General features: G+C 38.0%; 2 protein-coding genes across 6 annotated transcripts in view; one reads left to right on the forward strand and one right to left on the reverse strand.

Moving 5' to 3' along the window:
- Positions 1-14,648, reverse strand: part of LOC136871967 (alpha-crystallin B chain) — a 178,312-nt gene that overhangs the window by 133,205 nt on the left and 30,459 nt on the right. The gene's annotated exons all lie outside the window — the stretch shown is intronic.
- LOC137496951 (kinesin-like protein Klp61F) overlaps positions 1-14,648 on the forward strand; it is a 298,626-nt gene that overhangs the window by 102,849 nt on the left and 181,129 nt on the right. For all 5 annotated transcript variants that reach the window (XM_068225129.1, XM_068225130.1, XM_068225131.1 and 2 more), the window contains one exon: positions 1,438-1,620. In XM_068225129.1, the coding sequence (XP_068081230.1) occupies positions 1,438-1,620 (183 nt within the window). The remainder of the gene's footprint in view (positions 1-1,437; positions 1,621-14,648) is intronic.

Consider the following 14,648-nt stretch of genomic DNA (forward strand, 5'->3'; position numbering starts at 1 on the left):
AAAAACTTAATGAATACTCTCTCTTAAAATACCTAGGAGTGTATTTTCTCTCTTTAACTATGACATCCAGAAACTAACAGATGACAGTTTAATCATTACATGCTTTGTGGTTAGTAGTCTTGTGTTATTAAAAACCTTTTATAATTCTGCAGCAACTCAAAATTGCAGAAGTTCACTTTGTCGTGCGACTTTGGGAGAGGGCTCATTGTTACAGTCATAATTTCAGGACATTTAAAAATAACATTGTTCCTTTAAGCATTATTGTGAACTTTTTGTGAGGTCATTTTCAGATTAGGCACATGCTGGGGCTGTACCTTAAGCCACAGCTGCTGCCTTCCCAGTCCTATTCCTTTCTCTTCCATCTCCCAAAACCTTCAATGTGTTGGTGTGATGTTAAACATATAGAGAAAAAAAACCTTTTGTGGCGTCTTAATTCATAAGCCCAAGTAGTATTCTCCGGGTGGAATGATTTTGGACAGTTCTCTGCCAGTTAACACTAGTGATCTTCCGAACATGTTTATCTCGTACGTCCCTTGGGTTCTGGATCTTGGCACTGTAGTATTAGTTTTGTCCATCTCTTGTCTGTCATGACAGATTCATTACCATTTCAAAGTAGCTGTTCTCTGCTGGACGTCATTAACCATTGTGACTGATCTGACATCATCTGTGTACTTCCTATCTTTCCATGTAAAACCATAATTAGCCTCTCGCTATCTCTTCGGGCTATGTTGAGTTTTCCTTTCGTAAGTGAATTTAGTCTCCAGGTTTCACAACTACCACAAAACATGGAGAATGCACTGATCGAAAGCTCTTTTCTCATTTACAAGCATGTTTAATCTGAAGATTGCAGACTGCCTACCAAATTCATGCCAGCCTAGTATGCCTTGAAAGCAAAGGTTCAGAATTTTGCATCTCCCTTCAGATTTACAAAGAGGCAAGCTACATGTCTTCTTTAGTCTTTCTAGCAGTGGGTTTTTGATTTGCCTCATTACCTATGAAGTTGACCATATTTATTGAACTTCACCTTGGTTTTGGAAAGACTTATGTTCAGGCTCATAGCCTGACATTGAGACAGGGTCTTTAACTAAGGATTAGAGTTCTTCAAAATCATTAGCAAACAGTGCAAAGTTCTTTTCCAATCTCTGGTTGTTAAAGTCTTTGCCATTCATTTGAATTCTCTTTGTCTTCCCAGTTCAGCTTTGAAATGTCCATTTCAGGATAGCTGAGAACATCTGGAGAGATGGGATCACCTTGTTCAACATCTTCCAATTGCAGACTCTAGAATTGATTCAGACATTAAACAAAACTGAAGATATAAATGGTAGGATAGGGCAAGCATTGTTGTTGGTATCATTGTAGTGCTGTGTTTTAGATGATTCTGAATTAGATAAGTCATAATAATGTGGATATTGCACAACATTTTATATTTGCTTACAGGAATACACAGAAGAGATTGAAAGGCTGAGAAAAGATTTAATTGCAAGCAGAGAACAAAATGGTATTTATGTGGCTGAAGAAAACTATTATGATATGCTGAGACAAATAGAAACTCAGAAAAATGAGATGGCCACACTTCTAAGCAGTGTTAAAACTCTAAGAGAATGCTTAGAGGAGAAAGAAGTAAGTGCTTTTAATGGTAGTAGAATTATTTACCTGGAAAATATTATTTTCCTGCAGTGGGCTGGTTCCATTAAAAGAAGATAAATCATGTCTAATGAAACCACATTCTAATGTGGATTGTTTTAATGTGATTATGTAGTAACTTCTCAAGAGGTAATGGAAACAAACAAGTTGTATGTAGAAAGGATGTTAAAAGGAACATTACAAGACAAACAGAATGACAGGTCAGCATTAGAAGAGGGAGAAATGCAAATAGGACATGGACAAAATGTACATGTTAATATAGGTGGCCTCTCTTTTCATCAATTCCAGTTCTCCTCAGACTATATCTTATTTCTGATACCCAGATTTGTCAGGAGCATGGGTGGGTGAAAAAATAGTTCATTTATGGCTTATTTACCTGTTTTCAACTGAAGATTCTTTTAGGGTAAGTTTCCTATATAGTTGCACCTTGTTAAGACGTTTCTGCAGGAGACAGGGAATAAGAACTTGTGAAGCAACAAAACATACTACTGAATATACAAGTAAAATTTATCCAACAGGGATATGGAAAAGCTAGATACGATTTTTTTCCAATATGAGGGCAATGTAATTGATAATCTTACCCATAGTGGTCAGTAGTAAACTGATCTGTATTGACAAACAATATTTCACATTAAAAGGTCATTTAAATATGAACTCGGGTCGAAAAATACCGGGCACCTGAATATTTACATAATGCATGTGTAGGAAGTAGCATTAGAGCGGATTATAAACTGGGCATGCAGTAGCATGGTGAGCATTCAATTTTATCACCGAGCCTATAATTCTCTTCACAATACACTGAGCTTGGGAAAGTGAAAATCCTTAGTTCTGAAAAGCTCAAGCAGAGGGAGGGTGTGGCTATATCCAGTCGAAAATCTTGAACCTCCGTTACTAGAATTTTTTGTATCTCGAAGTAACTTATTCACGACCATTTGTCCTATTGTTCACGTGTATTTTATCTATTACTCGAAATTTGGTTTCACAAATTTCTCGATTTCTGGAAGTAAACCTTTTCTCCCTTGAAGGAAAAAATACTCCAACTTGAATTTTGTACAACATTAACTGTGCAGTACACCATTCGTGGTTTGTGAGGAACAGTTAACAAGTAAGAAATGTTTAAACTAAAACTTCTAATGATTGGAAAATAGGCGAAGCCTTGCTGTTTCTCGCGTGCGAATTAATTTATTACATGTAATAAATATCATTTTTGATCCATATTGATGATATTTGATTAGAATAACAGTAAGTTTTTATTAAATTGACCACCTAATCACTACAATAAGTCATTGTCTTAAATGATTTACATTGATCTATTAACTTTTAAAATGGTACATGTTTCGCCTAGTATGAAGGCATCATCAGCCATTATCTTAACCTCGGAATAAAAATAAGCACTTGATGAACATATAATAAGATGAAATTAATTTAGAAAGGTCTTGAAGAGACTAAAACTAAAATTAACATTAAAAATAACAATGTTGGTTAAAAAAACTCTACGCATTGTAATAATTTTTTTAAACCAACATTGTTATTTTTAAAGTTAATTATAGTTTGTCTCTTCAAGACTTTTAAAAATTAATATCATCTTATTTTATGTTAATCAAGTGCTTATTTTTATTCCGAGGTTAAGATAATGGCTGATGATGCCTTCATACTAGGTGAAACATGTACCATTTTTAGTTAATAGATCAATGTAAATCATCCAAGACAATGACTTATTATATTGATTAGGTGGTCAATTTAATAAATAACTTACTGTTATTATAATATGAATTAATTACCGGTCACGAACGAAAGCAATCCCCAAAGTCGCGGGTGACAAGCTCCATTTATGAATCTTGGCTGCGTGGTATTAACATGAAGGGAGGAAAGTTTAACAGTAACAAATAGTAGAGACTTAACAGGTTTTTTCTAAAGTGTTTACCAAGATGTTTCTCATTACACTACTGTATGTACTTTATCCTGTCTTCTAAAAAATGTTACTATAAAAAGGGCTATAATTATAAAGGAAGCTGTAAAATAGTCAGTTTGTATATTTTTAAAAACGGTTTAAAAAATGTATTCAGTATAAGCTTGTAGACACATGATTCAGTTGGGTGCTATTCATGCTCAAAACAGTATTTTCTGTACCTCGACATTTCGATAGCTGTAAATAAAATGTAGCCTCCAATGTGATATTGGAGATAGTGGTTCCACTGTATCCTGCCACGACGATGATGCAGGAATTTAGCCGATGACATCTCCTGAATGTCAGGTGCTAGAACAGTAGTGACTAGTTGTTCCTAAACTATTACCGCCAAAGCACTGCTGATAAATTCCCGTGGAGTTAATTCTTTGCATTTAAAACATACGGAATGACGTGTTTATCAGTTCTTATATATTCACTGAACATTATTTACTGATTTAATTTAATTACACCATCTTTGTATTAAGCGGTTTGCACTTTAGAAATGCGGTCTTTTTTATTCCTTTGCAGTTTTGCAAAATTGGCAACGTTGCATCAGACATCGAAGCCCACTGACACATTTAATGCTGATGATTTATTGTAGTCTATTATATGTTTTACGTTTCTGTGTTATACTTTAGAACATATTGGCAAAATAAAACTAACAAAGCCGCACAAATTGACTGATGCGAGTAAAAGAAACAGTGTAATCTCTCAGATTTCTTCTCATAAATAGGTCCTTAAAGGTAACACAATGTGATACAGAAGCGAGTGAATGTGAGAAAACACTTCATGGATGTGCCGTTTGCAGAGTTCATGACGACAATGACCAGTGTGTTATTATTAATATTATTATTAGCGTATGGCAAGGAAATTATATACATAATATACAATATATACACAATAACAAAAAACATTGATTCACTTCAGGCATTAGTGTTATCTCTTATATCTGAATGTCCAGCTTATCAATCCACTGTAGTGCTTCCACTGTTGGAGATAGCAAGTCTTCCAAACTACCTGGATAAGCCCGTAGTTGACACTCGCTTACAGTGTGGGGGAATAGTCTGGCGAGGGGCTCCTCAGTCACATTCTGGAGATGGTACAAAGTTCCACTTGTAGAGAGAATCCCTGCACCTTCCATGACCTGTCCTGATCCTGTTCAGTGTTGACCGAGTCGCACGTGGCAGTTGGGATCCATTTACAATATTTTCCCCTCTGAAGATGTTATGCAGGGGCACGTCGGGAGAGTTATTCCAGCGGCTTTTCCACTCCTCCAAAGCATTGAAGTTGGTGGACGTCTTCAGAGCAGCATCACAAAGGGGTGGATGTCGTGATTTCAGTCTTTTGAGACTAAGAGCTGGTATGTCATTTAGAACAGGTAGCAGAGGATTCTTGCAGATCTTGTTGTACTCTCGAACAAGAGCTCTGGATCTTCGTAAGTCAGGTGGCATTATTCCTGACAACAGTGGGAGCCAGTGAACTGGAGTTGATCTGATGGTGCCAGATACGACGCATGCTGGTATTCAATTGTGGGTCATTATACTTTGTATATGGACTATTAATCCACACTGGAGCACAGTAGTCAGCAGCAGAGGCTGAAGAGCGTAGGATGTTTGCAGTAGATCCCCAAGTAGTACCAGTTAGCTTCTGAATAATATTGTTTCGGGTTTTCAGTTTCTTCGACAAGTTCAAAAGATGTTGTCTGAATGATAAAGTCCGGTCCAAGGGAACACCAGTGTGTAATTTATGGTGTTAAAGACAATCATAAGTCAAACATTTAAAATACATATAAATTTCAGTTATCAGCAAATGGTACTTTCAGCAATTGTGGCTTGAATTACTACCGTGGGTGCACTGTGAAGGAAGAATTGAAGTGTGAATTGTGCAGTACCCTTCCTGGTATTTCCAACCAAAATTCTAAAGTTGTAACTGGATTTTTAAGGCTATTTAAACTTGGAACTTCAAAAAACACATTAATCCTATCCTCACTCAAAGTTTCAGGAGGCTGAAGTTTCAAGAAAAATCCTGAATGTGCACCTTTTACTCAGAAAATGGATGCTAATGTTACAGCATATAAATGCATTGTTCTTAGCATCTTATCATACTGCAAAAAAAATAAGAGGCCCTACACTAATTTTGAAATGTTACTGATTCAGAGAAGTATGTGAATGATAAACAATGCAGAGAATTTATTTCAAACATTGCCTCAGATCTTTGAAGATTTGATAGGTGAAATTAAGGGAAGTTCCTATGTCAGTATTATACTCGCTGGATCAACATATAAATCTGATGAGGAGCTCATACTGTACATTCGTTTTTTTAAAGAAAATAAGGTGAAGGAGACAATATCTTCGTATTTTCATTGAAGGATGCAACAAGGAATGGCTAATGGAAGCTCCAGCAACAGAACTGCTTCAGTTAGGGCTTCAAGAACTCTTCACGGGTACAAAATGAATAGGTATTTAAACTGTATGATATTTGTTCGTAATGGTTTGGTAACAAAAATATCTGAAAAATTGAGAACTTGGTAAATGTGCATTCTGTTGTACATCAACTCTCCATTCTACCCTCGCTGAAAAATGTGAAACTTAAAATCATTGATGAAATAGATTCTACACTCGGGAATCTATATAAGAACTCCCCAGATTTAATTGGGAAACACCGTATTTTTAGTCCTTCCTCCCTCCTGATTGCAGAGACTTATCTTCTGACTCACAGAACAGATTTAGTGTTCTTGTATTTTTTTGAAAATCGCAGGTTTTCCTCGTTCTCTAAGTAGATGGCAAGAATTGATGTTCAATGGTCGCTGGCAAGACTGATGCAATCAACTGGTGGTGTGCTTAATATGGCAGAATCTCTAACGTTAGGTATTTTATTTCATCATTTCCACATAGCAATGCCGACTGCGAGACTTTTTTTGTTGTTGATATTTACAAGGACGAAAACTCCATAACAAAGCTTTCCTAAAAGGAATTGTGGAAGAAAAAAAAACAACTTAAAATCCGTTCAACAAGGCCATTGATTTGAGTGTAAATCTAGTTCAGAAATTTATGAAGAGGCCTAAGGCAATTACACTGTATACTAATGCTCACATACATGCAGTATTTCAGTATTTATAAATACTAAATGAATTAATAAGAGAAATTACATAATGTGTATAATGTGTTAAATATTCTTCAAACTTACGTCATCAGTGACATCGTAACATGTAGAGATATGCCAAAAAGAAATATCTCCCGACATTTACTTTAGAAAATTAGCACGTCTGTATGTTTTATCGACATTCCCCCATTCACAATTCACATTTTTGGAGTTGCTGGAATGTGAATCTAAATTGCAGTACTAACACAAAGTTAAATGGGTAGCAAACAGATGAAAATGCTGTGATGCAGTTGTCAAAGACTGGGAATGCCTAGTGGTGCATTTAGAGAATATTTCTAAAAGGAAAGGTGAAGAAGCAATCACCGCTAACGTTCTTCTAAAGAAGATCAAAGACTTCAAATTTGTCATAAGTCACTTCTTGTATGGCTGAGTATATCCAGAAGACTTCAACTTGTATTTCAGGGATACAAGTGCATGTAAATAATGCAATTAATTCATTGCAGAAACTTCAGAACACAAAGACCCCATTGGAAGAAAAGTTTGTTTCCACTACAACACCTTCAGAAGCTTTCAGTGGAATACAGTTATTAGGTGTGTCGGATAGGAATTGCACAAGCGACAAAGAACATATTTAAGAAAGTGGGATGAACTTTCTGAGACACATTTCTTCAAGACCAGCATATTCAAAATGCCACTCGTGTTTTTTACACATATTCCTGGCCATCAGGAAAACGGTTGGAAAATCATGGCAACAGTGAAATACAGCTTCATACCACTCATTTTTCAGAACACCTTCAAATTAAGAAAAATGTAAAAGACATACTGAAAGAGTGGTACGAGTTCAAAGCAGTCAGAAAAAGTTCTTCCACTGAATGATCTACTTGAAAAAATGGCAGACTATGAAAGGATGATTTCTGATTTTAGGAAAGCTCCTCAGAATAGTGGCAACAATTCCTGTATTGACCTCATGATGTGAGCGAGGATTCAGCACAATGAATATTTTTAAACACAAACAGCGAACCACACTTGCTGCGAAGAACTTGTGTGTTCTCATATCTTTGAATTGGCCATCTATGAAAGACTTTGATGCAACAAAATATATTGATCGTTGGTATTTTGGTGGGAAATCGAACAAGCACATGTAGTGTAATTTCAAAGGACTCTGGCCTTGAAGGCGACTAGTGACTGTTTGGGTTATATCTCTTAAAATATAAATTGTTTCTATTCCATTCTTATGAGTTGATAAACTAGACTACTTAAGGACACATTTTAAAAACAATATGTAGCTTTATTCTAGCTTATCCTTTGGTTTTCATAATGTTTATGTGGGGGGAAAATGTGCTGGCTACTGAATTATTGCTATTTTTTTTTCTACCCATGAATATGAAAATCCACCTTGTCAACACTAATATTTAATTGGCCTTTTAATGTGATATAAGGGCATTTTATGTCATGTATCGGCAGGTACAGTGAAAACTGTGGAAAGTATTAACACATTCACGCCCATCATCTGAGCTGGCTGTTTGAAGGGTAGGCCCAGCTATTCCAGCTGTTAGTGGCTGAGCAAACAACGGATTCTCTTCACAATAAGTTCTAAACTAAACAAGATATGGAAACAAAATTTTCCACAATCCTTAATGAAGTCCTCTAGTATCTCTGTAGGGTGTGGTAGGTTATGTCACACTTTCTTTATGAATGGGAACACCACACTTTCCACAAAAATAGCATGTTTCACTAATAATTTTATTTTTGAAGCACACTTTGCACCTTCTTGAGGGGAACTTGACTTTGTTTGATGGTGGAAACTTCAAGAGAATATGCTCTTTTCTCTTCCCATCTAACCTAAATTGGGGATCCTTGGCCGGTGCCCTTTGTAGCGGCAAAATCTCGAGACTTTAACTTGGAGATGATGTAGATCGAACTGAGATGTTGGAGAGAGGTGACTGTACTTGTATGTCGGGTTCACTTTTTTCCTGGAGCAAGTTCCTAACTATTGTCTGCATGAAATTCAGAAATGTTTTAGATTTTTTTGAGGATTTGAGTTCTGGAAGAGCTGAAATGCGTTAAAAAAGGAGCAGTACTGTAACTAAGTTTAAAAAACCTTTTTTGGCCACTTTATAGTTTTCCTCATGAAAGGATAGTGCCAAGTACCAGTCTGCAGTATCAACACCATGCATGTGTTGATTATAGTTGGCCACAGACTCGGGTTTCATTTGTATTTTTCCAGATTTGTTTGTTTCGACCATTTCTGCTGAATGGATGGTAGCTACCATAGTAATAACTTTTTGTCCCTCCAAGAAACAAGCAATACATCCTCATCCCTCCTGAAAGTCATTTCCCCCGTTTGAGAATTCCCTGGTGTTCCTTTAGATCTTTTGGTACACCCCAATTTGACCATATTGTTCCACATATGGCAGCTTTCTGTTCCCGTAATTGTTTCATGAGTCCAACGCTATTGTAATTATTGTCCATATAGACTGTATACCTTGGGCCAAGATGATTTTCAAGGAGCTGAAAAACTGTGCTTCGTAAATTTGCACCACTTTCATCATTTATATTGTCCCTACACACCATGGTTACACTTCAGAACGCGATTATACACACGCTTGTGCATTCACAGACCAACTACGCAGCTAGTTGGGCCAGCGCTAGGCTACCTTCAGAAACAAAAAGTGCATCTCTCGCACATATTTGTGACCAAAATAGATCCCAGCTGTGTAGGAATGGCTCCAATTCAAGGTTGTGCTTATCTGGGCTAACTCGGATACAGTCTACAGCATGGTCACGCGCTGTAGGCATTAACTCGGATACGGGCGTGAATGTGTTAAAAGTTGTGAAAAACACGAGAACAAATGTAGAAACCTTTTCCGCTGGGCTTATGGCGTGAAAATGACTCCATAGGCCTGGTGACCTAATACCACTGGGGTCTAAAATCAGAGTTGACCAAGTGAAGTCGGATAGGATAGATGAAAGTGAGGAGCCTGACACAAGTAAATGGAAGCTATGCCAGAACTTGGCTAAGCGTCTCGTGGTCACAATCCTATGCTCCCAAGTGAAGACCCCCTGGAGCCCCCTTTTGTCACCTCGTGCGGCAGGCAGACGATATTGTGGGTATTATCCTACTGCCGCCACACACACGTGGGGAAATGCCAACGAGTTTGCGACTTCGTGCGGAATCGTTCCCGCATGCGATTCCACACTGATCCAGACACTGCTTGTGCACGACACTACATGGTAGTCAAATTAAGCATTTAAACTCTGATGTAATTGATGCAGTTATGCTGACAATAATGAAGATTTATCATTTAAATGAACGGTTTTACAGTATTAACTTTTTTATTTGGAGTACCCAATGACTCAAATATGTATTAATGTTATGTAACTAGCACATATCTAGGTTGTTAGCCAGGTGGTCTGTAAAAAGGCCCATTAAATAGGTCCTGGGGAGAACACTTGGTCAGCGCACTGATCCAACAACAGATTTTTCTGCCCTGACATGCCATTTTACAATTTTAATTAATTAATTGATGAAGTTGCCTTGGATTGTACTAGAAACACAGTTCATAACAGTTTTTGAAGATTTCCATTCTTCAAGAAACTGGTAAACTGAATATAGCCATGCCACAAATGGCTTGTGCAGGGTGTCCACCCGTATGGAAGACCTGGGTAACTGGGAAATGTCGGGGAATTCGATAAATAACAGGAAAAGCGGGAGGTGCCGTGCACTACATTAAAAAATAGCTCTATGATATTCATAAAAAATCGAGTGCGCCGTACAGCATTAAAAAAGTTGTTTAAGAAAGAGATCCTTAAATTACTGGTCAAGGATATCAATATAGGCTGGCTCTTTAAAGATGCTGCTTTCGATTCAAAGATCAACTGAGCCAAAGTCACGCTGTCTTCTCAAGATGTTCATAAATTCAGTACACATGGATGTGAATCATGATGTTCGAAAGTCTCTTCTGTTTTTAGAATCGTGAAGGATGATTGTTGCACGTGGAGGTTGGATTTCGCAGTTCAATGCGGACCGTACAGTTGACACTGAATAGATGACAGCTAAGATAGAACAAGTTAAGTTAGGGGGAAAAATATACATAAATGAGACATGCCATATGGGAATTACTTTGCGTTATAACAAGCTGAGCGAAGCTGGAAATGAAGCGCGAATGAGGAGTAGAGTGGGTGAGGTTCAAACGAAGTATTGTGAATGAGGTGTGGGGAGAAAGAGAGGATAGATGAAGGAGGGGAAGCAGAAAGAGAACAGTGGGGGGAGGGGTAAGTTATCAAGGCGGGGCTGAGGAATACAGAAGATTGCCTAAGTACTGTAAATAGAAAGAAAAATCAGACCTTGACTATTTGATTTTAAGTTTCCGAGTATGTGAATGAGCAGGTCTAATAGAATATTTGGTATTTCGGAAATGTCATTAAGATTGTAATTTGGATTAAAATATTGGTCCAAATGTATCGAGCAGTTCTCTGTTAACACGTTCAGTACCTGCTTCTGAGCGGGACACTTGAATGCCTGGACCAGCCATTTTCATGCCCGGCCCTCTTGACGTGAATCACTTAACACAATTTACAATTACTCCTAAACTATAAATGTGCTTACCTCTAGTAAATATTTAGGGTGTGATAGCTGGTGCCACAGGTTTCAAAATACATCTAATTTTATACAGCCTAGCTGTATTTTCGGCATAATGATTACTGTCACCGAAGTGACGAAATGAAAGAATATGAAGGTAGCGTGTTCGGAACATTGTATTAAAAAATATCGGAGTGTGAAAAACAGGGTCTTCGTTCCAGTACATTTTTATATCAGGATTTTGGACTGTTTCCACGATTGCATGATCGATTTCTGTGTGAAAGGCCAGGACACCGCACTTATCACTTGACTCGCGTATAGATTGGTCAGCTCACACACATACTGATAAAATTCGTCATTCATGAAAATACTCACATAACTCAAAATATCCTGCTTATTTTCTATTTTAACGTTTATAGCTGAATTCTCTGTAAATGGTGGAACGGGTGGACAATAACTAGGATGATATGCATCAGGCATTTCACTTTTCTCTATAGGCCTATCGGATTCGGGAATCGGAATTTCCTCCTCACTCTCACTTTCACTATCTGAGTATTTCAGGAATAAGTTCATCACCAGAATCATTGTGAACAATATCTAATAATTAATCTTCCCTAAGAAATTTTGTTTTATAAGCCATTATATACTACACTCGGCAAGAACGACACGCACTGCATTGGAACCTCAAGTGCCGTCTTGACGCGCGAGGAAGTGCTGAGATATTCCCGCTAAAACAGCTAAGATAAACATGAGCCCACTCGACGCGAGGGTTATCTCAAAAAGGTCAACCAACTTCCTGCTACAACCAGTAACGCTGACTAAGGTGTAAGAATGCATAGATGACGAATATAAACAGCATTGCTTCGCGCGGAACATTAAACGTCTTACACCGTCCACGGTCCGCAATGAGTTAAGGAGGGGTCCTTTATTCATAATATTGAGGATTTCCATATCATGCTTAATGTCGGCAAACTTATGATTGTAATCATTCCTGTGTTGTCCTATTGCAGAAAATTTATTGTATTTCAGAGCATTGACATGTTCAGAGTATATTATGTTCAAGCTCCTTCCTGTCTGTCCAACATAAGTAAAATTACAGGTGTTGCATTTTATCCTATATACTCCTGATTTTGAAAAGCAATCGGTCTTATTAATAGAAGTTGCGGTGTGTAAGATGGTTGCGTTATTATTGATGGTTTCAAAGGCTATTTTAACATGTTTTTAAAAAACGTTAGTGACTTTATAAATATCTTCATTGAATGTGAAGGTAGAAAGTAAAGTAACTTTTAGATTTTTTTCAGAGTGGTTAAAGGGCGACGTTTGTATTTATAAGATCACTTTCGGGCATTGGTACAGTAAAGGCTCGATGAACCATACTGTTATATGCCGCTCGTTTATGGATTTGAGGATGTGGAGAATCTTGACAAATAGTAGAAGCTGTTTGGGTAGGTTTTCTGAAAATATTGTATTTGAAGGAGTTTGGTTGTCTAATAATGGTCAAGTCTAAAAAAATGTATTCTTAGTTCATTTTTCAGATTCGAGTGTAAATTTTGTGTGTGGGTCAATATTGTTGAGGTTAAAAATAGTGGTCCACAAACCTACTACGCTGGCGTAGCAGGGGGAAAGGTGATACTCCCACGTGGCGCGTCCCAGGTGACGGATAGGGGCGTCCTAACCAGCTTGCCGGTGGACTTGAGGTAAATAAAATACCTCGCGCGGACCAAACACACAACGCCCTGTGGGTGGGGGACACAGACGAAGAATTCACCCACAGTATCCCCTGCCTGTCGTAAGAGGCAACTACAAATGCCGACCAAGGGATGATCCATTTAAAACCACGAGACCACATGTAATTAGTACCGTCACGCAGGAAACACCATGGGTCGCATTTACTTGTGCGTAGTATCACAATGTTAGGTATGCAATAGGTTTGTGATTAGTAGCGACAGAGTGTGAATCAGGAGGTGGGTCCTACAGTACCTGTGATTTGTACCCCTATATTAGCGACACCATGGTTCTGCCTTACCTATGCTCAGTTCCCGCTATGCGGGGAATTCTACGGGATAGTACGAGTCCCTGTGTTAGTCCACTTATGTGAGGAACGTCATAGGTTTGCATTGCCTTTATAGGTTTCCGTTGCCTGTAAATAGCACCGCAATGTGCAAAACACTATAGGTCTATGTTACATGTGCGCACCTACCTGTAATTAGTACCATAATATGTGGAATACCGCAAGTCTCCGCTACTTTCGATTAGTACCGCAACATTACACATAGCATGGTTCTACCATAGCGTATCGAAGAGGAAGTGCGATGTCTTCACGAGTTACCGTGAACCGCCACACAGATGACACTGCCATCCACAGTGATGTCTGAGCGAGAGGATAACAGAGGCATTATTGGGACTACTACTTCAAAATCTACTAAGAAACTCAAGCAAGCAACTTACGTTTGAAAATGATTTCATCTGCTGGACACTTTGGAATATTTCCTGGATGATTTCGCTGCCTTCGGAGTAACCAGTTCCCTTCTTATCTCCTTCGTGCGGAAGAAGAATCAACATTTCAAGTAGTGAAATAAGAGTTTTGGTAGCAAACACAGCACATGATCTTCACAGCACCCCAACTGCGATGACTTCACTTTAATAACATCTAATTTATCCAAGCACTCGAAAGTATCACCCCATAAACTATCCATACACGATAGCTTTTCCGCAACATCATTTTCCTCTCGCAACACATGATAAACACTTTCCGACGCATACATGAGATGTTAAGGTGTACTAGATGTTAAGGTGAAAGGTAAATAAATGAATAGTATTGACTAGGCGGACTATCTTCCAACATATTTACTGTTACTAAGTCAATACGGATCCAATCCCGACCATCATGGTCAAGATTATTAATACATGAGATATGTGGCGCTTTGCATTGAGCTGTAATCTTTAATTAGTGTTAGGGAAGCAGGCACACTATCAGTCGGTTTGCCGAAAAGGAAAGGACGACATAAGTCACACTGAATCACTTTTGAAATATTCCTCACTATGTATCCGGCTAAATGATACACTAAGTACTCTTTGTTACAATTCTGCCCACTTAACTCGGGTAAACTGTTTTCCCAGTCTAGTATTTGAATGTCATTTTCGATGTTCACAATTTTTTCCCTGATTTCATCTACAGCTTGTCTTCACTGCCCGATTTTTACATTCAATTTCTCTTGCAAGAATATGCATTTGATTAACAAGAGACGTCAATGGGGATTCAGCTCTGTACTCACAGTTTCCGCAAGACAATAAGGCAAGTTTAGACGGTACGTAAATAGACGGCAACGTGTGTAAATGTAGAAAGTCAATAGTGGACGGATGATCATCACA

The sequence above is a fragment of the Anabrus simplex genome, chromosome 1 (genome assembly GCF_040414725.1).
Source record: "Anabrus simplex isolate iqAnaSimp1 chromosome 1, ASM4041472v1, whole genome shotgun sequence".
Taxonomy (NCBI): domain Eukaryota; kingdom Metazoa; phylum Arthropoda; class Insecta; order Orthoptera; family Tettigoniidae; genus Anabrus; species Anabrus simplex.